At 45.4% G+C, this 26,608-nt stretch overlaps 1 protein-coding gene across 4 annotated transcripts in view; it reads right to left on the reverse strand.

Moving 5' to 3' along the window:
* ARHGAP25 (Rho GTPase activating protein 25) overlaps positions 1 to 26,608 on the reverse strand; it is an 86,431-nt gene that overhangs the window by 3,645 nt on the left and 56,178 nt on the right. For all 4 annotated transcript variants that reach the window (XM_046663126.1, XM_046663124.1, XM_046663127.1 and 1 more), the window contains 6 exons: positions 14,478 to 14,685; positions 9,648 to 9,780; positions 6,814 to 6,887; positions 4,881 to 5,002; positions 3,871 to 4,067; positions 693 to 1,225 (listed from right to left, as the gene is read on the reverse strand). In XM_046663126.1, the coding sequence (XP_046519082.1) occupies positions 693 to 1,225; positions 3,871 to 4,067; positions 4,881 to 5,002; positions 6,814 to 6,887; positions 9,648 to 9,780; positions 14,478 to 14,685 (1,267 nt within the window). The remainder of the gene's footprint in view (positions 1 to 692; positions 1,226 to 3,870; positions 4,068 to 4,880; positions 5,003 to 6,813; positions 6,888 to 9,647; positions 9,781 to 14,477; positions 14,686 to 26,608) is intronic.

Genomic DNA, 26,608 nt, shown 5'->3' on the forward strand with positions numbered 1-26,608 from the left:
TCTGCCAGGCATGCTCTTCCCCGCTCTGTGGGCCTGACTTGTTCCCTCATCTCCTTCAGGCCTTTACTTAAGTGTCACCTCCTCAGTGAGGCCTTCCTGACCACCCTACTTAACATTAGAACCCCTTCTGGAACTCTCCATCCCCCTGCCCTGCTTTATTTCTCTCCATAGCATTTTCCACCACCTGACATAGCATAATAGCGTACAAATTAATTACTCATCTGTATTGTCTGTCTGTCCCTGACAGAAGGAAAGCTCTCTAAGTGCAGGGACTTTGGTCTTCTTGTTCAGTGCTATTCCCCACAGCTGGGATGGTGCCTGGCACACAGTGGGTGCTCAATAAATATTTTCAGAATGGATGAGTCACATTAGCATGAAAAAAATTTTAAGTTCCTCTTAATTCATTAAAGGTTGTTGATCTTTAAAGAACCACTATTCAGAAATAGTTAATTAAGCTACTTAAGCTACATACTTACCTTTGTATGAATTTAATCTAAAGTTTAGAGTTTTCACTAATTTCGTCATCTCATTACTCCCTTTACCCTCTTTCTTATTAGGCCCAATTGCTGTTGATCACTGTATTCTCTAAATTGAAGTTTTATAACGTCACTACTTTGGCAGATGAGAACAATTCCCCTTGCTTCTAAAGATGGAAGCCAGTGGCTGCCCCGGGCCCTCTGCATGTGACTTACTTCTCAATCTGTTCCTCATACATTTGCTTCTGTGTTTCAATTTCCTTTCGTAGCTCCTGGACCACCCTCTGCAAAGATTCAGGGTCCTCTTCTCCAGAGTTCTTTTTTCCAGGTCCGGTTTCAGAGGTTGGGCTGGCAAAAGTGTCTCTCTTGGGGTCACAGGCATGGGGAGAGAGTGCACCTGCTTCGTCCCTGGGGGACCCGGGCAGGGCAGGGACATTATCATAGGTGGAAGTCCGCTGGGGGTCAGAAAGTTGCGGAACACCTTGAGACATCGTTCTCCTGTGCCCTTCCCCTGCCTTCACCTCTGAAGAAGGTGACCAGAACTCATTTTTAAAGATCTCCACTTTGCTACTGTTGGCACCTTGAAAAGCTGATGTCAAGAAGCATTTCCGGTTAGGGAGCGTCTGAGTCCTTTTTCGAGACTGCAACTTCCAATCTCCTGGCTTTTCCCTGGGGGCTTTGCCGTTGTCTTCTAGATACTCGTCACTCGGCCGCTGTCCAGTGGGGCTGGTTGTGTCCGAGTCACTGGTCTAGAAAAAAATGGCCATGAATGTTACAAGGGTTTTTCCCACATAGGTCATGCTCCCAAGATAAAGATTAGAGATTTGAAAGAAAGCATGTCCTGGTTGCACCCCCATGAAAATCTTAATTAGGACACCATCTCTTAATTTGTCACAATAGTTGATAATCTGCATGGCATTTTTTTCAAAAGGACATTACACTTGAAGGAACTCACACTCTAGAGGTGTAGTCGTGACTAAAATCAATTGTTTGTTTGTGGTAAAAGAGTTCTCAATGAGGATTTTGTTATAATCTTAGAATGGGGGCGGGGCCCATCTAACTATGGCTCAAAATCCAAAATAAAAGTTTGATACATTCAACTTGTGGATTTCCATGACCCACCAAAATAAAAAGAACAAAAACAGAGCAAAGAAATCACCACACACTAAATCAAAAAGGAAATGACAAAGTGGCAAAAATATTTGCAATACATATCACAGGCTACTCTCCCTATTATATAAAGCCTATAAAAATTGAGAAGAAAAAGACCAAGCAATAAAAATATGGGCAAAGGACAAGATCAGACAGTTCAGAGAGGGAAAAATGCAACTGGCCCTTACTATAAGAAAAGGTGTTCAGCCTCTCTCACAAAATGAGAAACTCAAATTAATATGAAAATTACTGAAATACCACTTCTCACCTATCAGATGAGCAACCTCCCCCAAATTTGACAACACCCCCTGCTGGTGAAACCATAGGAAAACAGGTTCTTTCACACATTGCTGGTGGAAGTACAAAATGGCACAATCTCTATTCAGCAATTTTAATCAAAATTGCACATTCCAGATCTATTTACTCTCTGACTCAGCAATCCCACTTCTGGGAATTTGTCCCAGAAGTACACCTGCCTGAGTACAAGATGAAGCACGGTCAAGGTTATTCATTGCAGCCGTGTTTGTAGTACAAAGGACTGAAAACAACTTGGTCCTCTGTGGGGGCTGGTTGCAGGGCTGATTAAGCAGATTAGATGTACAAATGGAACATTACACACCTGCAAAAACACGAGGTCATAGGAGACAGCTGTCTATGTACTGACATGAAAAAGTCTCCAGGATATGCCATTAAGTAGAAAAACGCAAGATACAGATTATTGTGTGTGTGTGGAAAGAGAGAATGAGAGATTATGCTAAATTTTATGTAAAAAGGAAGGTAAATAACAATGTACAACTGTATCTGCTTAGATTTGTCTGAAGGAACACTGGAAGGATAAACAAGAAATTAATAAAGGCAGGGAAGGATCGGGTGGGTGGAGACAGCAGAGGGAGCACAACTTCTCACGTATATCTTTTTCTAAGTTTTCAATCTTTTTTGAACCATGTGAATATATTTTTTAATTAAATTAAAAAGAAAAATAATGAGCCCTAAATGTAAAATCAGAAAATCAGGGCTCAAGGGCTCCTTCTAACCCTTCTAGCGAATCACCTGCTTCAGTAACCCCATCTGGAGCCAGAAGTTCCCGGGCCTTGGGATGAGAACCAGATCTAAATCTCATTCTTGTATCCCTTCTAGTGCTGACACCTTGGGCCTGCTGGTCAACCTCCCTGAGCCGAGCTCCTCGGCCATGAAGTGTAGATGATAAATTCTGCCCTACAGTGTTATGGTGAGGACTCCAGAGGTGCTCCACTTAAATTTCCCAGCACAGTGCCTGTCATAGCTGCCCATGCTGTTACAATAAACAGCAGAACCTGTCAAATGAGTGGAACAATGGCTACTCTCAAGGACTGCCAGGATGATTTCATTATATGAGGAATGAGTATTTCTAAATATTAATTTAATTTTAGAGTGTTAGTAAGATGCATTGTGTCCAGATAGACATCACCTAGGAAAAATCACAATCACTGCCACTATCTATCTTTTTTTCAGTACTTTGTTAATCATCCTCAGGATTAACAGTACTATGGGGAACTTACATTACCTGCTCAATCAGAAATTTAAAATTTTTTCTTGCCACACATAACGAATCAAGTTGCTATAGAAAGTTCACGTTCTTTTAAAAGAAACTTGCCCCTATAAATATGGAAAAATATTTGAGCTTTGTAAATTATTGTCCTCCAAGAGTCTAAATATCAGAGTCTGCAGAGTTTTTTGACATTGGGAACATGAACCCCAACCCTTCAGGACAAATGAGGGGGTTGACATTGCTGAGACTGCTTATCAGGGAATGAGAAATATTACACGAACACATCACATACTCTGAGAAAGGAATCACGTTTCATGCATTAGCAGGAAACCAGATCCCTCTGGACTTTCACCCGGAATTTTCAACAACGCTCACTAAAACATTTACAATGTGGTATATAATTTCTCCATTGAACTTCCTTGGATCGTGCTTAAAAGGGTTTCCCTTTTAGGGTGGGCTTCAGTGAGGACTCCCATTGCTCAGTCCTTGGGCGACTGGCACACGTCACTAACCCCACCTCCAGGATGCCAATATAGAGTAGATTTTGAACGAGGGCAACCTTTCAAGATGCATGCCCAGGGGTCTGTACCAGCTGTGCCCACTGCCATAGGATCATCCAAAATTCCCCAAATTGCCACCCCAGAGCAGCTCTTACACAGAATGACCTAGACAAAAGAAAGAGTTAGACGGAAGGAGGAAGCCTCTGCACCTTACCGTATTACTAAAGCTGTCTGTTCTAGAAATTGGGGCATCTTCAGTGGCATCCCAGCCCACAGAGCTTCGAGCCACTGGAGGTTTTTTGGGGTCATTTTTCTGGGCAGGGGGTGACAGTGGTGCATCCTTGGACTTGGGGAAGAGGACTTCGTGGTCTCTGATCATCATGGTCATCACTCTTTGGATTTGAAGAGTCCCTGAAAGAAAGAAGAGACCTGTTATGCTGGACCACGGGGCAGGAGGCAGGTAGTCCTCAAGGATCTACACCCATGGGGTGTCTCTAAACTTGGCTGTAAAACCACAGGGCCCAAAAGGACCTCATTTTGCTCCTCACAAGACCCTTCTTAATTGCTTGGGGTAGGAGATTGTGGTGAAAGGGATGAGATAGAAGATGGATATGGGAGTGGGGTGAAAGAGAATTATTTTCAGTCTACACTCCACTGGCTCAGTCTTTGATCAGGAAAATAGGCAATATAAAAGGAGACAAAATGAAGATATCTTTCTCTCCTGATGTGGTCCTCAATATATCTGATTTCTTATGGTGCACATAGTGAACACATGCCTGGCATACTGCCTCCCCAAATCCACGACAGACATCGGTACTTTATGCCAACTTCTGGTCACTGAACTAAGACAGCCTCGGAAGTCATTTCAACACAGCTTTCAAGTAGCCTTTTTGAGAGATGACTCATAAAATGAAACCTATTTGCTCTCTCAGGCTAAGGATATTTAAAAGTAATAAAAGACTAAGAAACACTAGCTGACTGTTTTCATGCTGGCCTATTGTACTGTGTGACCATTGGGTAAATCCTTAACTTTTCTGCTCTGCTGCGATCTGGAAAATAGACACAATTCCTGCCCTGCCTACTTCACAGGGCTACTTTACAATTCAGACAAGATAATCAGCTGAAAATGCTTGGCAAATTGCGACAGCGCAGAAAAAATAAGGGGCAGTGTGGTAATTGTTGTTACTTCCTCCATGCCTGCCTCCACCTTAGGACCAGCTGTACCTTGCATGATCACAGCAGGGTCTTCCACCTTCGACCTGATGAGATTCACACCAATCACAGTAGCCAGGTTGTCCACACTCATCTTGTTAACACTACAGTTCAGCTGGATTTCATGTAGGAACCTGTGGGCAGCCAGGAAATCCCAGAGTAGGAAATAGGAAGTTGCCAGAAGCAAGCACATCCAGGTACCAGTGAGATCTCAGAGATGGATCCCAACTCTTTCCCCCTGGTCTCAGGAGTGGAACCAGCCTGCTCTGCCAATAAGAGTTAAGCTTTGCCCTGAAAGATTTAAGACTAAGGAAGCAGAAAATCCAGGAGGGGCCTGCTCAACTGCTAGTGGTGGCATTGGGCCAGGGATGGGGAGGGGAGAGGAGTCACCTCAGTGGGAGGCAGGATCCAGTTCAGGGAGCTAAGAGGAGATTAGAAGGACTAAAATGACTATTTGACTGCCCTCTTTTTATGTTTCTTCTTGAGGAAGATTAGCCCTGAGCTAACTGCTGCCAATCCTCCTCTTTTTACTGAGGAAGACTGGCTCTGAGCTAATGTCTGTGCCCATCTTCCTTTACTTTATATGTGGGATGCCTACCACAGCATGGCTTGCCAAGCGGTGCCATGTCCACACCCAGGATCCAAACCGGCGAACCCCAGGCTGCTGAAGTGGAATGTGTGCACTTAACCGCTGTGCCACCGGGCTGGCCCCTTGACTGTCTTCTTGTCCCGACTTTCTAGGCGTATCTCCCAGGCTCTCAGCACCCCTCCCACCCAAGTCTCCAGAGGAGAAAACTTTATCATGAGAAGATCTCAGAGACTGGAACCTATGGTGCCTCCTTGCTCTCATCCTCTGATTACAGCATCGAGCACCTTGAATTCTCAGCAGGTGCTCAATAACTGAAGAAGAATTTTTACTATACTTCCACCCATTTGAGGAATGAAGCTCTCAGATTCACTATTAAATAAACTGAACAGATGAGGAAAGGAATTTCTAAATACTCTCTCTAAAAACCTTTTTTAAATGGATAGGCTGAAGCAACATAAAATTCCAAACACAGAGAAATGATGAAATAAATGGTGGTGTGTCCAAATGAAGAAACAATATGGAATATTATGGAGTCATTTATAATCCTATTTTATGACACAGGGAAATGCTCACAATATAACATGAAGCCAAAAAAAGCAGGATACAAATACATATACATATAATTTCAATTTGGTATAAAAAATTGTTCCCCTGTATTTATATTGATGTGTGTAAAGATCTACCATAGAGAAAAGAAACATCCAGCAGGACACGTATCCAGGTGTTAATAGTGATTTTTGCTAGGTGAGGGGATTGTGGGTAATTTTTATTTCTTATTTATAGCATGTTGTATTTTCCTGGTTTCCAAATCAAGCATGTATCATTTTTATAATTTGGAAACTACAACAAATTATTTTTTAAAAAATAAAGATAACTTTCAGCTGTGTCTGACATGGAGCTCCAGGCTCCCAACTCAGCCAGGTCTGGGTCAATCCATACACTACATATTGCCACAGAGATGGCACACAGTATGTCCTCAGAAAAGGAAATAAAAACAGTGGCCCAGAATGAATGTCTCTGGGATGCTAAGCTACAGCCCAGAATCAGGAAGATGAGAAATGATTCTAGAAACATTGTAAGGATTCTGGGCTCTGCTGCATGTCCCAGGACTCTGGGTGGCACTACGGCAGGCCTGAAGGAGGAAACTGGTTCATTTTTTGTGCTGATCAGATTTTCAGGGGATCCTTTAAATTATCCTGTGGACACAGGAAACTACCTCAGTGCTATGCGAATAGAGTTGACCTTCCAAAGATCTGAATCAGCATCTCTGAGGTCCCAGAGACGCTCTCCTCCTCTAACCATGAGCTTCTTTCTGAGGTGCCCGAAAACTGTGGAGCTGATCCCGGGGACCCTCACCTGCAGATGTAGCTCAGGAGGCTGTAGTTGTCTCGAGGAAGGATGGAGAGCTGCTTCATCAACTCCTGCTGAGCCTGGGAAGAGATTTTTAACACCAGTAAACGAGCCTGCTCACTTGCCAGCAGAGCCCCTGGAACATAATGGTGTTTCTGTGCTGACGCAACAATTTGGCAGTCACTCCTGTTCCCATTGTTTTGTGGGATTTTTAAAAACTTTTTATTTTGAAATAACTACAAATTTACAGAAAATTGCAATAAAAATAATGGAGAGAGGCTCACAGTTTTTTGTATAGTGTGTTTTTTTAATTTGTCTATAATGATGCCCCCTTCCCCGACTTGGGAGCTACTCTAAGCCAGGACTATTGACGACTCATATTCACGATAATTGTTTACTTAATGAATGCTTCAGATGTAACACTCCAATAAAGAAGTGGACCCTAAGCAAAAACTCCCAGGTCACTTTAAAAGTTCTGAGAGAAGGAGGATGCTTCTGAGAAGGGTTTCAAGCAATATGGCCTTGCTGAGACCCACTGGGACACAAGGACAGGCTGATCGATCTAAAGGGCAGGTGAGAGGTCTCAAAGTTCTAGCTCTGTGATGACCCATAAGTGTCAGAGACTGCCATACAAGGGATGCGTGTGCCAAGGAGAAGAAGGACAGGAAGCATTTCTTTGTTCTTTTCACCTGCAGCTGCCTGTAGGGTCTGTAGTCACCGTCTGTAGTCACCGTCTGTAACATCACAATTGTAAAGTGCACCAGTTCCCGTGAGGCACGCAGGCTCTCCTCAACCTGAGCATCTCCTGGAGAAAATGTGCCCTATGGCCTGTCAGCCGGCATGCTGTGACTTGGTGCAGACCCTGTGTATCCAGAGGACCCGCTTCATACTGAGTTTTCCTCCTCTTCAGTTTAGTTAAGTGAATTCTTTGCAAAGGTTGGTATAGACTCAGCCCTCTCGGCTACTGCCTCTGCCACATTTTCACCCATGAGGGAGGCTGCGGTCCCTCTGCCCTGTCTAGATGTGCGTTACCGTAGATAGAAACTCTCAGATATGCTGAGATTGAGAAAAGTCGGGAGAAACTGGTCCAGAGCAGGGAAGTCAGGGGTGGCAGTCTCATTGTCAGAACTACATCTATGCGCCTCCTTTCCTCGCCCTGGAGCTGTGGGCTGAGATGCCAGCTGAAACACTGATCTTTTTAGCCCACTTTTAAACCTTATTCCATAAAATATTATTCCTTTCACAAAGGGGAGCTGATATGGCTGTATAAATTAAGGCTTTCTATAACCTCTTCTCCCCTTCACAAAAAAACTCATAAATCATGCACAAAATATTCTAAATCAGATCTAGTTTTTGTGTTGGAAAACAGCTACAATCACTACAGCGTGTTGGCTACAACATTATCATTCTCTTCTTTCCTAATGTTGAAATAGAAAGTCGCCTTTTTTCTTGGGTCAGGATCCACTTAATTCGTGAGGTCCTCCCTCTTAGTCAGGACAGAAGTTCCCACGGCTGCGCTTTCTTCCAGGGCTAGGGTGCTAGCCACTGATTTTTAAAAATATATATACATAGTTTTCTGAGAGTATACTATATAAAAAATTTTAAAGTACAATAGAGAATAAATCTCCCCTTAAACCAATAATTTTAAAATGTCACTTACTTGTACCATGTCCCTTGGTCCTCAAAACAAATCTGAGTAGAGCAGATGCTATTACGAAGTTTGGCTAAGTTGGTGCCGTCCAATGCAATAGCTACTTGCCACACGAAATTATTTAAATTTAAGTTAAATTAAAATAAATTAAATTAGGAATTTTGCTCCTCTCTTGCACCAGCCACATTTCAAGCACCCAATGGCCATGTGTGGCTTGTGGTTATCATAATGAAAGGTGAAGCTATATAACAGTTCTATCTTGTAGAAAATTCTATTGGACTAAGTAAATAAGCTAAGTCTCATGGAAGAGGCATGATTTGCCTCATGGCAAAATCAAAGTTAAATCCAGGTCTTTATTGCGGGTTTGTCTGTGCATCACTTTGCCAGAGAGAGCTTTTAACATAGTAGTGCTAAAAACTAACCTCCCAAAAGTGGGCAGTTAGCCCCCTGTGTTAGCAGCGTAACATAAATGCATTCATGGGCCATTTGGTTTTGCAAATTTTGGTTGAAAACCATGAAGGCTTTATTGTTGCTAGTTGGGTTTTATTGGTTTCTTTTGTTAGTTGGTTAGTTTGTTTAATTAACACGACTCCAGTGTGGTGACTGTTGACTATAAGGCCTTTCAGGAAACAATTTATATACGATCAAAAATCCTGCCGGTGAACTCGTGCACTCTAACAAGCTTGATGCCGCAGACAGTGACTACAGACCCTACAGGCAGTTGCAGCTGAAAGGAACAAAGAAAATCTCCCTGTCCTTCCTCTCCCTGGCACATGCATTCCTTTTATGCCCATACCTGACACTCATGGTCATCACAGAGCCGGAACATTCTAACATCTCACCTGTCCTCAAGGTTGGTCAGCCTGTCCTTGTGTCCCAGTGAGTCTCGGCAAGGTCACGTTGCTTGAAACCCTTCTGAGAAGCATCCTCCTTCTCTTACTAATTTTAAGGTGACTTGGGGGTATCTGATTATAGTCCAATTCTTTATTAGGGATCGTTAGATCCCACGAAGACTATCACCATACTTGGCTTCCTTTGCCTTTCGTTGCTGAGGAAGTTCCAGGGTGATGAAGTACCTCACGAAAAGGTAGGGAGCCCCCTGATCCACTGTTGCCTGCCTCCCAGAATAGTGTTCAGTAACAATTACTTTCTTCTGAAGCAGGACAACTACCCCTAATGAGATACAAACCTTTGTCTCATCTGCATTCATGAGCTGCCCACAAAGCAAGAACCCCTCATACTGGCTCCAGGGAACCACTGGCTCTGGGAGGTCTCGGAGGTAGAGCTTTAACAGGGAGGCCACTGTGTGCACATCTGTATCTCTGGAAGAAAATAAGCAATGCTTTTTGAAAGTGAAACTCCAGAACTCTCCGCACCTCCCCCCTGGTGATCCACTGAATAGAATCCCAGGTTCCAAAGGGGAGTTTTTTACAGAGGAGTTGAGTCCAATAAAGATGTATCCAACCAAAATGTTTTTGCTAATCCCCCTTCTGGATTAATAATGCTCAACATTTTTTCCTTTATCTCTTCCACCTAACTGTCTGAAAGATAAGTTCAAGGGCTACTTTTTCTAAAGTGGAAACTATTTTCATCTTCCTGGCTTTATTCTTTCTCCAAGTCACTTAGCACCTCATAATTTAGCATTCTTTACTTAGTCTCTAATTTTTCATGTGATAACTCCTTGATATCTATGGTTTATTGATCTCTTTAATCCCTCAGAGAGTTTAAAGTAGTTCTGAGATTCATCTGTATATTTGTGTAATCAATCATTCATTCAATCAACAAGCATTGAGAGAACCTATCAGGTGCAAGATACTATGTCAGGCACTGGGATTTCAGCAGTGAACCCGAACAACACACAGGACACCTGGCCTCACTGAGCCACAGAGCTGCGCAGAGTCAAACATTACCAAGTCATTACGAGACTGCATGGTTAGTGTGATGATGGGGGCTGTCCAGGACCTGGGACCATGTGGAAATGTGGGAAAGGGACACCCAATGCAGAGTCGGGGAGCCACAGGAGACTCATCAGACAGGATCGGAAGAATGACGAGGAGTTCCAGCATGGTGCAGGCAGCGTACGTGTCAGCCCGGAGGGTGGAGAGGAGGCCCTGCTGCAGGGACTGAGAAAACAGTCCTGCGATTGCCTGATTTTGCTGGAAGAGGCACTGGCATTTCAGCCCAGCCTCTCTGGTTTACAGCAGAGGGGTCAGCATACCCTGGCCAGGGGACAAATCTGGCCCATTACCTGTATTTGTACAGCCTGTGAGCTAAGAATGGATTTTATATTTCCAAACAGTTGGGAAAAAAAACTGAAAGGAAGAACATTTCACGGCATGTGAAAATGATACGAAATTCGAATTTCAGCCTCCATAAATAAAGTGATACAGGAACACAGCCATGCTTGTTCGTTTTTGTATTGTCTTTGGCAGATTTCATGTTCTAAGACCACAGTTGAGTAGCTGCGGCAGAAATGATCTGACCCGCAAAACCTAAATATTTTGTATGTGGCCCTTTAAGAAAAGTCGGCTGACCCCTGGTTTATAGAACTATTGCATTTATTCTGCAATTCTATAAGAGAAAATGTCTGAATCTACCATGCACTTGAAGCTCATTAGTGAAGAAATCTTTATTTATTTCATGTCAAGAAAAACTGGTATTAAGAGGCAGTCCTGGCAGTATTTCGAAAAGCTGTGATGTAGTAAGAAGTTCAGACAATCTGAGTGTCTCCTCAGTTTCAGCGATGGGGAATTTAGAATCGGCTGGGTGGAAATGCCCCCTGGAGGAGGGACGGGAGGGGTGCATTCGAGCCGGAGGAGGAGAAGAGAGGCATTTGAGGCAGCAGAAACAAGAACACCAGGACTTGACGGTAAAACTCGGTCTTGGCATTTGATGACAATTTTTATTTTTTGTTTTCAACACCCAGTGGTTGGAGCTGTCTTGTGAAAAGGCTCCCCTTCTGCAGCCTGTGAACTCTCTACCTCAAAGGAGACCTCGAGCTGGCACACGGCCCTGTCCAGGCTCCACGGCTGCCCTCAGGAAATCCAGGGTGGGAACCTTCACTTTATACGTGGATTCTGGAAAAGCCTTTCCCTGCTGAGTCACTGCCTAAAAACACACCCTTGTGAAAATACACAACAAGCTTCAGAATCCAGGCTCTCTGGTTTGATGGGGGGCTCTCTTTCACCTCACATCCAATTAGTCTCCCAATCCCCCTCAATTCTACTACCCAAATGTCAGTGAACCCCTCAATGCTCCTCCCCTCCTTTCACTGCCCTATTTCAGGAGGGTGGCGTCTTTTGCCAGGAATTCTGCCCCAGCCTCCCATCCGGCCTCCTGCCTCCAGGGTTCCATTATCCAATGTACGGTCCATTGCCTGGCACAGCCCTCAACACTCAAAACACACCCACAGAATGAAGGCAAAACCCAAAAAATCTGAAATGAGAACAACAGTATAGACGATACCTCAAAACATGGAATCTTTTGAAGAGAAACAACAATAAAAAAGACAAACTACTGGATAGTTTAACCAGGAGAAACGAAGACAGCAAAAATATCCAACATTAGAAAAGACAAAGGTGTTATAACCACAGATACAGTATACACACTTCAAAGCTATAGTCAAAGAACACAGTTGGCTATAGAAACCATCTTTTAGAACAGTGAAACCCACAGCAAGCTTCCCAATCCATTTTACCAGGGGAAGATAATGCTGCTTGGACTGGCTAACCCTCATGCTTGTTTATTGTGTCTCAGCTTAAATGTCCTTTTCTTGGAGACCTCCCTAAATCCACCAGACCATATCAAAAGCCCCCCATCCTAAGTTCTCATGGTACCATCTAGTTTTCCTTTTTAGCACTTAACACAATGGGAATTATACAGGCATTTCTGTAAATTTTTGGTTTAATATCTGTGCCCTCATTATAACAGGGCTGACCCAGATGCCATGGTTATAGCCTAAATTTCCAGCATGATTTTCCCTGGGTTTGCTTTTCCTCCAACATCTTTAAATGATTTTTTTTAAATCAAGGACTAAGAGCAAGTCAGGAGCCGGGAGGCCTCTGAGTTCACCACTTGATCCACCAGAGATCAGCCCAGGCCCCTTGGCCGACTCTGCCCGCCCTCCCCTGGTAGCACCCATCTTACAGTGCGGCCTGCCTGTATGTGTTTCTCACAGAAGTGTAGGTATTGGAAGTGTATCAGTTTTGCAGCCAAGGAGTATCCAGCCCAGTGGAAACTCCACAAGGAGATTTTTTAATTCTTATTCATGTTTAATGAGAAGCAGATACACCTGCACTCAAATCTACCAAATAAGAGCTCCTTTGTTCTTCTCTACTCTAGCGAGGCAATTTAGGGGATCTCATGATGGAACCAAGCGTATGATCGATGTAAAGGGTCCAGATGAGTACCCAGCAGGCTCAAGTGGACCTAAGAGTCACCCTGGGAGGACCCTGAAGAGCCCCAGGTGGCCCTTCCTATTTCTGGATGTGTAAACTCTAGCCCTCAGTTCTGGGGGTGGAGACGTCATGACAACGTGTGGTAACTTTCCTCCTTCCAGCCCCAAGTACCTCACAGGAACCAGACGCCGACTCCGCTCCCCAGGCTGACGTGATAGGTGCGGAAGCTCAAGTCTAGGGTGGGTATTTGGCAGACACGCCACCATCACCTCTATCCCTCCTGGCTGACTGTTCCCAGTGCTTTAGCAACCACCCACCTGTATCTTTTGATCAACTCAAAGCTAATTAAAAACATAAAAAGAAAACAGAATATAAAGGTGGTATGCTTGATTGAACAGACGCCTGATAATTAAGAGCAATTTACACTACTGCTGAAAGGTCCTTAAATTTGATGGCATACCCTGCTACAGTTCTAGTAACAACTCCACCCTTGCTTTCCTGTTAAAATACAGCACCCTTGGTAAATTAACCTAGTACATTCCAAGGGCAGCAACGACAGACATATGGTGGGCCAAACTAAGACAGTGGCTGTGAGAATGGAAAGAAACAGATGGGTCTCAGAAATACTTCGGAGAGAGAATGGACAGCGCTGGTGACTGGAGTGGGAGGTGAGGGATAGGGAGCAGTTAGACTGTCCACACAGATGACACTTAGCTGGTCATGACTTTCCCAGGATCAGCTCTACTCCTGGGTCCTCAATAAACTCTTGGGGAATTTCAGCCTTTGGAAACTGGACAGAGTTCAGGCCTGTCTTACTAAACCTTGGTCTATGGGCTGCTTATTTGGAAAGAATAATGTCTCCTTCTTGCCAAGAGAACAAGCGCATGCAGGCATCCAGGGCGAACATTGCACAATAGCAGAGCATGTACAATGTCAGGGTGGGGGTTGTACCAGCTGGGCATGGCAGAGAAGAAAACCTCGGCTGGGTGACTGGAGGAGGTGGGGTGGGAGGGGGATGGTGGGCAGAAATGTCACTATACCTGATATGCCCCAAACAGGCCCTGCAACCTCCACACAGGAGACTTGGGAGAATGCCAGGCTACCAAAGTGTCAGTATGTACTCCCTCCAAAAGGGCTCAGGGCTAAGTTCAGCAATGCACAGTACTGTGACCTCCCAAACTAACAGGAAGTCCTGGTTCTGGCCGTTTCTGGAAAGCTGAGGAAGACCATTGGAGCCCTTGGATATAGATATGGTGCGTTCTCCACCACACCGAGTCTGTTCTACAGCCAGCATTTCTCATCTGCTCAGAAGGGTGGACCTGGAGTTAGGGCCCATCTTTCTCCACTACTCTGCGTTTTTCCCACCCCAATATCTTAAACATCTCTTGACTGTCCAGCAAGGCTCTAGTTCTAGTTCACATCATCTATCACATAAATGATCAGCATACTCTCCTAACTGTGCTCCAGGCTCCCAAATTCTGATTATGAGCACAACAAAAGGCTCCTTCTGTTGCAAGCTAGGGCTCTTGGAAGTGTCTGTGCAAGTCCCATTGCTCAACTGGAATAGAGAGGTCTTCTCACTCGAGCAAGACAGAGGAGAGGGTGAGGTGAGGACGGCATACCTGTCAAAGGAGGGCCGCTCCCCGGCGTCAAAAGCATCTCTCAGCTGCTTCACCAGGTTGTCCTGCCCGGGCAGGCGGAAGATGCCCTCTTCATTCAGGCCATGCTCCAGGATGAATTCTGCACACTTCTCCACCAGGATGGGCACCAGGTGGGGGCCAAATTTCTGCTCATAAGCCACGGTCTCATCCAAGCGCTGACCAAACACGGCTGGGAAGAGAAAAACCAGGACCTGCCCATCACCATGGCTTCCGCTGGATGAACTGATAGGCCAGGGCACTTTGCCTATTTCTGGATTTTCTATGTTGCTTACAGCCTCAAAGCTTTTAGGTACTAAACAAATGATATTAAACGAAATATAGTAGACAATCACCCATAATATTTCCTGGGGCTACAAATTTAGAGCAGTCTCTGTCAGCCTTTTTCCACTGACCCACATTTTTACGTATTTAAAATAACTTGTGGGGCCGGCCCAGTGGCACAGCAGTTAATTTCACACGTTCCTGCTTCTCGGTGGCCCGGGGTCCTCCGGTCTGGATCCCAGGTGCAGACATGGCACCGCTTGGCAAAAGCCATGCTGTGGTAGGCATCCCACATAAAAAGTAGAGGAAGATGGGCATGGATGTTAGCTCAAGGCCAGTCTTCCTCAGCAAAAAGAAGAGGATTGGCAGTAGTTCGCTCAGGGCTAATCTTCCTCAAAAAAAAATAAAATAACTAGTTTTTACTGAGTATGTGTTGTGTGCTAGAAATTGTGCTAAGCCCTTGCACACCTTTTTTCATCTAATCTAGACAGCAACCCCATGAAGTGGTAGTATCATTATACCCACTTTAATACTAAAAACACTGAGCCCTAGAGGCACTGATGAACTTGCCAAGGTCAGTGGCAGGGCCTGGTACAGTCAGAGTTCAAGTCCAGGCAGTAAACTCAAGAGAATGTGCTCTTAACCACAGCAGCAAGCAGGCCATTTTGAATTCTGCTTATGTCATATTGCATTAAAACCTGAATGTCTATCACATTCACATGGGTCTCTCACTGTATTAAACCACTGAGGCAGTTTTAATTATTTACGTTGCTTACTATGTTTTACTATGATCAACATTGCCACAGAGAACATGTTCATTCACCTAGCAGAGCTCTTGGAATTATGTGGTGCAATGTGTAATTTCTAATTAATTGCTTAATTAATTAATTAACATTTGGATGGATGAACATAGGCTTTTCGTTCTTTTGAACTATTTCCTTAGGGCAAATTTCCACATGTAGAATTACCAGGTCAAGTGGTTTGAACATTTTTACGACTTGATGGTATGCAAATTGCTTTCCAAAAATATTTTTCCAAATTATACTGCCTCCAGCAAAGCATGTGTGGACCAGCTCCACCCCAGCCCTGTCAGCACTTGGCCCTCTAATTTCCCCACCCCAGTGGTAGAGCAAGGTTAGTTTACAAATCAGGCCAATCGCTGGCTACCTGTTCTCCCACTTGCCCCCATGCCCTTCATTTCCTGCAGGTTCAAAAGACAGGTCACGGCTTCAGCTCCGTCCTGCCTGATTTTCCCTCTGTCGTAAGTAGGGCTCTGCCACACCGACCACTTCAATCCCTGGGACACTGGTTCCCAAAGTCCTTTGGTCTTCCCACGATTCTCTCTCTCTGGTTGGTCGCCTATATCCAGTCTCTAATTAATGCAGATTCCACATTAACGTGGTGAGCTCTTGAATGCAGTGCGTCCTCTCCACTCCTCCATTCTGCCCTCAGACAGGCTGGACTCCTCTCTCATCTACGACTGCTGTGGTCTCTTCTAACATGTTCAAACCTCTCCTGCTTCTTACCTTTCTACACCACTGATCTAGCTGAGCACATCTCCCCTGTTTTTAATAGTCATCCACTTCTTCCCCAATTGCCACAGCAGTGTTTTTCAAATCACCCCTCAAAATCCCAAGGGTTCCTCTGAGGCCCCTCCCTCATCATGTCAGGTGCTGAAAGGAGAGGGCATCAGATCTAGAAGGAGCTGAGCAGGTGGGCCTCTGCACCCTCTATTCCCAACCAGATCTGCTGGGCTGTTGTCTGTTTTATTTACAGCATTCCAGTGAGACTTTGGCTGGTTAAGTCTTTCTGGGCTAAAGTTTGAAAACTTGGGCTGGCACTCCTTATATTGGCATTGGGCCTGGCCCCACCTGCCTTTCTGGCCTGACTTCTTGTCACACTCCCAAAGGCACCTCAGCCTGATGTTCCCAAAGCCCACAGCACCCTCCAGTCCTCACACCCTTGGACAGTCTCTTCTTCTTGCCCAGTCTGTTCATCTCTCCCTTCCCTGTCTGCCGGAATTCTACTTGTCTTTCTTGGCCCAACTCAAATATCATCAACTCTGCCCAAGCCTTTCCTGACCCCAGCCTGAGACACGCCATCTTTACTCTGTGTACTCATATCCCTTCTTGAATAACCCAAGGCCTTTCCACAGTGGGCTGCAATTATCTGTATGTACCTGTGTCCTCTGCACAACTATAAGTTCCCTGATGCTGGGAAAATGGGCAGGGTCTTTTCTCATCCCCAGTATTTAGCATGGGGCCTGGCACAAGGAAGACAGTCAATCAGATCTACTGAATTACTTAATGAATCATTTCATCTTTAAGCAAATTCTCTCCATGATTAATGGTAATTTTGACATTTCTTTAAACACTAGTAAGGATCTCCTCAGTAAACAAGTTCAGCTACATGCTAAGAATTATTGAGTGCCCTGCCATATGCCAGCAGCAGGCCACGTGGAATGGGCTATGCAAGCAAGGGCATGTGAGACATTCTTGTTTTCAATTAACGTACCATTGAGTTATGAAAATGAAATGACCACATGTAAAATAAAAACAATTAGAGAATATCAATAACTATGTAGAATTAGGTTCCTCTTTGTCTGTGAAAAGAGCCGGATAGACATTTTCACCAAATTGGAAGAAAATGATTGAAACCATCTGACTTAAAACACAGACCACATGGCATTTGTAAATCCCTTTGAGGGGTCCAGGTAGGGGCATCTCAAAGGGAGAAGCAAGTGTGTTTCAAAGCAGTCGAAACTTGGGCTCAAGGGGCCCAGTGGACTCAGATAGGGAAAGATATCCCAAAGACTATGGAAAGATGTGCACAGAGGTGTCAGAGCTGTCAAATGTGAGCTCCATGTCTGAGGTCCTGAGGCCGATGCTCCACTTTGCAGGTGATCTGGAATCAAGCTCCTTCTTACACCCCCTTGTGTAGCCAGTCCTCTAACTTTTCTCCTCATCAAAGTCTGTCAGACTTGTCCTGTGTTCATCCTCTATCCCTCCACACCCCACAGTCAGTCATTTCAATGTCACTCTCACCAGTAGACTCATTTCCCAACACTCCTTTTCCCTCCAGCGTCTCCAACCTGCCGATTCCCGATGCCCTCTCCATGCCTTCATATGGCCACTGAGAGCTTCCAGGGAACACAGCATACCATATCACGGGAATTTCTATTTCCAATCTCTGTAAGACCTTGGTTCCAAATCTTCACGATGCCTCTTGAGGTCAGGACCCATTCCCTCTCCTCTGAGCAAGTGACCTTGTCTCCTCTTTCCCTTATCTCCCCAAATGGAAGACATCATAAGTGAACCCCTTCATCTCCAGTCCCTGCCTTTCGAATCTTTCCTCCTCTGTCTGTCTGCCCGTCCTCTCTCAGAGGTTTCCTCTGAGATTCTGCTTTCTTGAATGTGGGTTCCACCCCTTCCATCTTTTCCAGGACTTCACTCCTTCTCTTTGGTATCTTAAATTTTTCTCTTTCAATTGAAGGAGCCCACATGAGTCTAAGTCTTTGCCAATTTATTAGAGAATAATCTCCCATCCCAGCTCTCATGCAAATGACCGATACTTGCCTTTCTTCTCTTTACCAATACACTCATAGAAACACACGTCTACTTCTGGGAAGTTGTCCACCCTCACAGCTTCTACTTCTTCCCTTATTATTCACTTCTCAACCTCTCAACCCATCTCTCTCTGGTTCATCTACCTGCAACTGTCCATCCAACCTGCTCACGAAGTTTTCTAGTGCCTTCCTAATGGCCAAATCTGGCCTGTGTTCATTCCACATTCTACTGGTCTTCTCTGAAGACTCTGATGGTGTTGATTCTCCTTTCTCCTCAAGACTTTCTCCCTACATGGCTAAAAAACCATCCACTTTCATTCTATTCCCGTTTCCCTGCTGGCTCCTTTGCCGTCCCCTTCCTCCATCTGTTCCTTTAGTGTGTCATGTCTGTCATTCCAACTCAGATGTCTTCTCACTCTAAACATTCTCCTTGGGAAAGGTCATGTGATTCCATACATTTGGACATTATCTACAAACTGATAACTGACACATCTGCATACCTAGTCTAGGTCTCTCTATATGTCTCTATCGTCTCCATTTCCACTTCTCTCTTCCCCTGCCCCCCTCTTCCCATAAGTGCAACACTGAATGGCAGTTCTCTCAGAGTGTCCTCCAGTCTCACTTTCACCTCGCCTCAACACTCCCAAATCACTGCTTCTCCTGTAGCCTTGCTTGCAGGCAATAGCATTCCATCAACCAAGCACCAGGCACTGAGAATACAAATCCATTAACACAAGTTACCTGCACTCAGCTAACCCAATTAGCAAAAGAACTATCTGCAACACCCCTGTTTCCCTCCAAACAGTTCAGTACATTCTAAATATGCCTTAAGCCATCTCTCTCTTCTATCCACACTGCCATTGTCAAAATTATTGTAATTTTCTTTGCAACTCTGTTTCTTACAAATTCTTTCCACTAGAGTTCACAAAATCGTTCAGCAAATATTGACTGAGCATCTGCTGTGGGCCAGCCTCTTTAGGAGCTGGAGATTATGATAGAAGAAATGAAAAATGGTCTTTGCTCTTGAAAACTCTGGAGCCAATGCCCTTCCTCCTTCTCCCCACCTGGAAACTTGATCTTCTGGCAAGCATGAGTTCAGATGTCTTCTCAGAGGCAACTGGCCACTCCCTCCTCAGCGCTCACAGAGCTCCCCAGATACACCTCTATTCTATCACTTCTCCTGTAGTTTTATGATGATTTATTTAAACATCTCTCTCGTCCACTGGACTGTGGGCTCCTCAAAGGCAGACAGCCTGTCTGGCTCACCATCTATTTTTATTTCCTGGCACAGAGCCTGGCACATGTTGGACCAGTCCTCAAAGGGCTGTGACTACTTGCTGTTTCCCCTTCCTCCCTGTCTCGCCCCTTCTCTCTCGAATGCACTCTGATCAGCACTTCTCCAAACTTGCACTTGTCAAGGAGATCAATGGCCTTTACATTTTTAAACTCCAGGGGTCAAATTCTCAGCCTTCTTCTTAACTGCTCTGTCAGCAACATGTGACACAGCAAATCACACCCTCCTTCTTGAGACATTTTTTCAGATGGCTTTCAGTACTCTCTCTTAGTTCTCCATTTAGCTCATGGGCCATTCCTTCTCAGCCTCCTCTGACGATTCCTCTTTTTTCCCCATTCTCTAAATTTTGGAGTGTCCCTGGCCTTCCTTTGCTCATCCGCATGAACTTCATAATTTCGTGGCATCAAACGTCACCCACATGATGAAGACTCCAAACTTTACATCTCCAGCCTAGAAATCAGTCAAAGCTATTTCCTCCAACAAGAAATCACCACTGCATGCTCTAGAGATATGAGGACCAACAGAGTCCCCTCTCACATGAAAGAAAGAACATCCTGGTTTTCTTTAGTTTGTCTAGGTCAGGCTTTGCCACTCTTCATCTCAAATCACATATGAGGAGTTTAGAATCTAAAACATCCCTGGAACTCCAGAGACCCAATCCTGAGTTATACCTACCTCTGACTTCTGGGTCCTGATCACCACCCATTGATCCTCGGTGGACATGAAATAGCCTAGTTACGGGGATATAGGTGAACCGAGAAATCCCAAGAAAACTAGGGAAGGGGCCAAGGAAGGAGGAGGAGAGCAGAGAGTAGGTGGGATGTACTCAAAGACCATTGTCCACCCAACAACACTAAAGGGCAAAACCCAGGCTCCCCGCTGTGCCATGCCCTCCTCGGTGCACCCCCTCCTTCAGGGAACCAGTGCCTTACTGCTCTTTCTACCCTCCCCAGCCACTCATTCACTCAGAACTGCCCATCACTTTGTACCAGCCACCATTAGCAGACGCTTTTCCATATTAACAGGCACAAATCTTAATTAATTAATTATACTATGTAATATTATAATTATTTATAAATTTAATCAATTTTATGACGGAACTGCCCTAGAAGCTTTCACACGTGCTTTCGTTTAATCCTCATAAGAAACCCTACAAAGTTGATATTATTGTTCCATTTTACAGATGAGAAAACTGAGACTCAGATTAGGAATTTTTCCAAGGTCATATTTGCCCATGATTCTAAATTCAGTGCTTTAATCTCTTTTGTTTAAAGTCAGTGGAATAAAATTATCTAGGCAAAATTTCAGACATCATCAAGTCTTAAGGGGAGAGGGTAAGCGGTCTCTGCTCACAGGCCATCTACCACCCTTTGCTTCTCAAGTCCCCTCTCCAAATTTGCTAGAAAACTCCAGGACACCGGGTTGGTTTGGAGAAGTGACAATGGAAAGATTAGCTGTTACCTCCTTTCTATCCTCTTCCCTCCTTCATCATCACTCAAACACTCCTGGGTTCAGATTAACAGCCCCTAATCCCTCCCTACCACATCTCCAGTCCAGCCCAGGTCACCAGAAGGGTTCGCCCTACCCTTCTGCTCCCTCCTTCCCACTGGCCCCATCAGCCAAGCACTGGTACCTGCTTCCCAGGGGCTGGTTTCCAGGAATGTCCCCATCCCTGACAGGAGAGGGGAGAAGAGCTGGGTAAAGTGTCTTTTAGTGGAAGAATTGAATCACAAATTAAGGAAGAAATACCTTTCTTTTGGAGCTTGGTGGTTTTCCTCCTGAAATTCCAGCAAAAGAGCAGTGCCAGGGCAGGAAAGCCACAGCCCAGCTCCCACTGCGGCATCCTGGGAATACGAGGCATGGCGGGAGCCACGGAATCTCAGCCTCTGCTGGGCCAGCCTCAGGCCTTTCCTCCTCCCCAAGCTGGAAGAACCATCCTCTCTCGCTTCCAGATCAGCACATGTTTATAAATACTGCTCAGGTTCCGACTCCGGCACAGAAACCATGGGATCTGTCGGCACCTGCCCCAGCCCTCCCTTCCTCCTTCCCACACCACTTCCCCTCCCAGTTCACCTTTATACACATGACTCTTGGCTTTCAAAGAGTGAACATAAAGCTGTCAGGGCCCGCAATAAAAATAAGTGCCTCCTTTTACTTAGCGGCTAATTGTCAACTGCCATTCAAAGGATACCATGGAGGTGGATTAAAAAAAAAAAAAACAATCCCACACACAAGCCCTTACCAGCATTGCTCCATATATCAAAGCCTCTGGCAAGAACACAGGACTTCACTTAGCGCTGATGAGGCCAGCCCACCATCCCCTGGAAATGCTTTCAGAGTTGCACGTGGCTCAGTGAAACCCTCAGAAAGAATGATCTTGGAGTTGTTGGGTAAACTGAGATGATTTCCCTCTCCCGTTGAGATTTAGCAAATAGTGCGGCAACCCTAGCGGACATACCCAGGAGACTTGAAATGGACTCAGCATCACGAGAGGATAGTCAGGAGCAGGGAAAGATTGCCAGGAAGGACTCTGGGCAATGTGATGCTGCCAACCAAGTGTCCATCCCTCCATTCATTCACAGGCCAGGAATCAAGGACTCATCTTTGACACCACATTCTCCTTCCATATCAAATTCCCTCCCATGTCCTGGCATTGTTACCTCCAAAATGTTGGGCAATCCTGTTCACCTCTTTCTACCTCCACCACCACCACCCTCGTTCAAGCCACCTTAGCATGAAGACTGCCATCTTTAACAAGGCTGACTCCACTGTTGTCACCTTCCTCTCACTGCAGAGCCTCTTCTCCTTTCTGTCGCAGGATCTGTGCACATGCTACTCCTCTGACTGAGACACTGTTCCTCTTTTCCCTCTCTGCCTAGTTCCATTCTACTGCCCCTTTTGATATAAGCTTAATCATCATTAATTCAGGGAAGTCTTCCCTGAATTTCTTGACAAAGATTTGTTTTTCTCACATGGCATCATGTATTTTTTTCATCACGGTACTTTTCACAGTTGCAATTTTATGGTTCTCCTTGGGATTTTTTAAATTAATTTTTGTGTCTTCTACTAGACTGTGAGCTCCTTGAGAGAAAGGACTTTGTCTCTTGTTTTTTTTCTCTTCTCTGTCTCCTTTCTCACTATTGTACCCTCAGTCCTAGCACAGTGCTTGGCACATGCTCAAGAAATATTTATTGGGTAAATGAATAAATAAGTATCTGTCTGGTGTTAGGATCTGGGGGAAGGAAGGATGAGGGAATTAGTGGAAATAAGTAAAAATCAATCCTCTTAATGTCTAGTTTAGCTAGAGAGAAAGAGCCAGCACACATGGAACAACAATGAATCACAGAGACAGCACACTCCCACAGGCTAACCCGTGCTGTGGATTGTGAAATCATGCTCCGAAGGATGCAGAGAACTTAAGAAATGAGAGGAAGAAAAGAAACCCAAGGCATATAACAATTCAATATTTATATACTCTATGCCTAGTGTTGGCAAACACACAAAGGTGCTTAAAACACGGGACCTGCCCCAGGACCTCACACTCTGGTTGGGCCAAGCAGAGCTATGCACAATGTAGTGGAGTGCCTATGGCCTGAGAAAAACTTCAGATGGCCAGCCTCCAGGAGAAGAAAGCAAGGCAGGGCCTGACTGAATAACAATTTGCAATGTGGACTGTCTGCTCCCTACGCATGCAAAAGAGACCAGGTTTCAATGTGGTGCTCCAGGGAAGGCAGAGCCCTCTTACTAAAAAGAAGGGTGGTTTGGAGAAAATGGGCAGCTGTGAGCCTGGGAACAAGTCACCAGAAGTTGAGACGTGATCACCTCTCTTCCCTTTCTCCCACTTAAATTGGGAAAACCTGGGATTGCATCCAGACCTTCTGGGGAGAAGTTAATCTAACCTTTCCAGCCCGGCCCTTAGGAAAGGGTAGTAGGAAAAAAAATAAACTGGCTGGCTAGGAAGGAAAAGGCTGGAACAGTGAGATGTACCAAGGTATGGCTCTCCAAGGTGTGATACTGTGATTTACAACAAGAAATATATATTTGGTCTTCCACCCATTTCCTGGCAAGGAGCTCCTAAAACTCTTGGAATTTCCTGTGATGAGAGGGATAAAGGTATCTTTTGTTATGTTAAAGAGGTGACTTTTGGAAAGCACCTAAGGATGGGGGCTGGGTACCAGTGGACCCAAACGTGATTAGAGGGTTGGAACTTTCAGTGTCCCCCCGCCCCCCACCAACCTCCAGCGAGGCAAGAGGGGCTGGCAACTGAGTTCAATCACCACTGGCCAATGATTTAATCAATCATCTGCATGATGAGCCTCCATAGAAACCCAAAAGGACGGGGTTCAGAGAGCTTCAGGGTCGGTGAGCATGCGGAAGTCCGGGGAGGGCGATGCACCCGGAGAGGGCATGGCAGCTCCATGCCCTTTCCCCATACCTTGCCCCGTGCATCTTTTCCGTCTGGCTCCTCCTGAGTTAGATCCTTTTGTAATAAACCAGTAATCTAGTAAGTAAACTGGTTTCCTCAGTTCTGTGAGCAAATTATTCTAGCAAATTATTCAAACCCAAGGAGGGGGTAGTTGGAATCTCCGATGTCTAGGCAGTTGGTTAGAAGCACAGGCGATGGATGATCTGGACTTGAGACTGGCCTCTGAAGCGTGTGTGTGGTTGGGGGCAGTCTTGTAGGACCGAGTCCTCAAGGTGTAGAATCTGACGCTGTCTCTGGGTAGAGAGTGTCAGAGTTGAGTTAAACTGTAGGACACTCAGCTGATCTCTGAGAATTCACACACACACACACACATTGGAATTGGTCCCAGAATCAGATAAGGAGAGAGGAATGTTCAGAGCCAGCTACGAGGCAGGAGCAGCCAAGGGGAAGAAGCCGGGTGTGCCATGGGGACCAGGTGGATCATCTCTCCCATCAAGGGAGAAAGGAGACAGAAACAGGACTAGGGCAGGCAGAGAGGCCTTAGCTTTGCCAAATTGTCGCTAGAGTGACTACTAAAACTTAAAGTTGGGATTCATTATCTGGGGCGTACAGATGGACTACAGGGGTCTGAAAATATTTTGCAGTTGAATGCAAAATAGTTTCATCTGAACATTTTTCTGGGAAGAGTTTCCATAGCTTTTGTCAGATTCTCTAAGGGGTCTATGAACCATAAAGAGCTTCATCAAAGCTCACCATTAATGTGCTTGGAGGGAGATCATTCTAGAGGGAGCAACCCATTTACCAAATAATTTCTCAGATAAGCTGATCATCGTTTAACAAAGAGGAAAGCCTAGAGGGAGCAGAACATAGTACTTCTATGGGGAGAGGAGGCCATTCCTTCTCCTAATCATTTAATAAATATTTATTGAGCACCTACGATGTCAGGCACTGTTTAGATGCTGGGATACAGCACTGAACAAAATAGAAAAAAAATTTCCTGCCAAGTAGTTTGAAGCTTTCATTCTAGTGAGGCGAGACCAACGATGATCAAATGAGTAAAATACTTAGCATGTTAGAAGCAGGTAAGTGCTAAGGAAAAAAGTGAGTCAGGAAAGAGGGATGGGGGTTTGGGTGAGGAAGGAGTTCAATGTTAAATGGGACGATCAGGGGAAGGCTCACTGAGGTGATGTTTGAGAAAAGGCCTGCAGAAAGCAAGGGACCAAGCCTTGCAGCTCCCCAGGGGAAAGAGGGTTGCAGGCAGAGGAAACAGTAAGTGCAAGGGCCCTGAGGCAGGAATGTGCCTAGGGTGTGTGAGGAAGAGCAAGGAGTGAAAAGGTAGGTTCTGGGTGGGAAAAGCATAGAAACTTTCACAAAGGGCTGGGAAGAGGCAGCAGCAACATATCTCAATGATGTCACACTGTTTGTGGGGACCTCCCCTGCTGATCTAGCAGACTCTATGAGAGGCACTTTCCAAGTGGGATCATGGTGCGGTGACAGAGAGCCGCCCACAGAGGCAGGAGCCCCGGCCCGGCCCCTCGATAGCTGGGCCCCTTGGACTAATCATTGACTTCCTCAGAATCAAAGTCTCCTGACTCACGAACAGGAAGAACAGATGTCTGTCCTGCCCCATGGCCTCAGACTAGACTCTCCGATCGCTGTCTTAAAATGCCTTCTTATCCCGAGATTTATGATTTTGGTTCAATAAGACGCTTTTTACAAACAACTGAAATGCCACATCAGAGCCGAACCTGTTCCTTGAGTTAATAAATAGTGCTGGGTTCTTCTTTCTCCTGCCTTGGACTTTCCCCTGACCACAGGACTTATGCTTGACTTGCTTCTCAGGGTAGGGGCCTTGAGGTGGGGTGAGGGAGAAATCCCCTTGTGGACTATGCCTGAGTGCAGCAGCTCACCGTGGCGAGGCTGAGCCAAGCACCACATGGGGCACAGATGCTGGTCACAGTGCACCGACGGCATCTGACTCAGAGCAGGTGCCTAATTAAGGCAATATCCACGACCCTTGTCAGGGCAGACAGCCTAAAGCACTGGACTGGGGAAACAGAACATGTCAATGTGGCTCACCACCTCCTAATCCAGGGCAATAGGGAAGGGAAGGCGAAGATTATCCAGGTGGAACGGCATGTAATACAGCTGTGATAAATAAACACCTCATCTCAGCCTGATTAGCATCATAAAAAAACTGTGTTTAGGAATTGGGAAACAGTTAATGAAGCCGAGATACTCCTTTTTGTAACAGGATACAGCTGTTCAGGAGGACTGTGGCACTCATTCTTGAGTTTGGATGTTCCATCCAGGTCACTTCTTCTCTTGAAGCCCCACTAGGAGGGTCACAGACCACAGGACTGCCTCCCCACCCCAGATCCTGGGGCCGCAGGTGGACTTCTGAGCCCAGCTGAGCCAGGTGGCTCCTCATTCTCAGGAGTTTGGAATCGGGCGGTGGAGGTTGAGCTCAGCCTCCGCTGGTGCTTGAGGGAGAAATACAGGAAAGCCGGGGCTGGCACAGCAGTATCTGGGACAGGTCTAAGTAC

The sequence above is a fragment of the Equus quagga genome, chromosome 5 (genome assembly GCF_021613505.1).
Source record: "Equus quagga isolate Etosha38 chromosome 5, UCLA_HA_Equagga_1.0, whole genome shotgun sequence".
In the NCBI taxonomy this organism is placed as follows: Eukaryota; Metazoa; Chordata; class Mammalia; order Perissodactyla; family Equidae; genus Equus; species Equus quagga.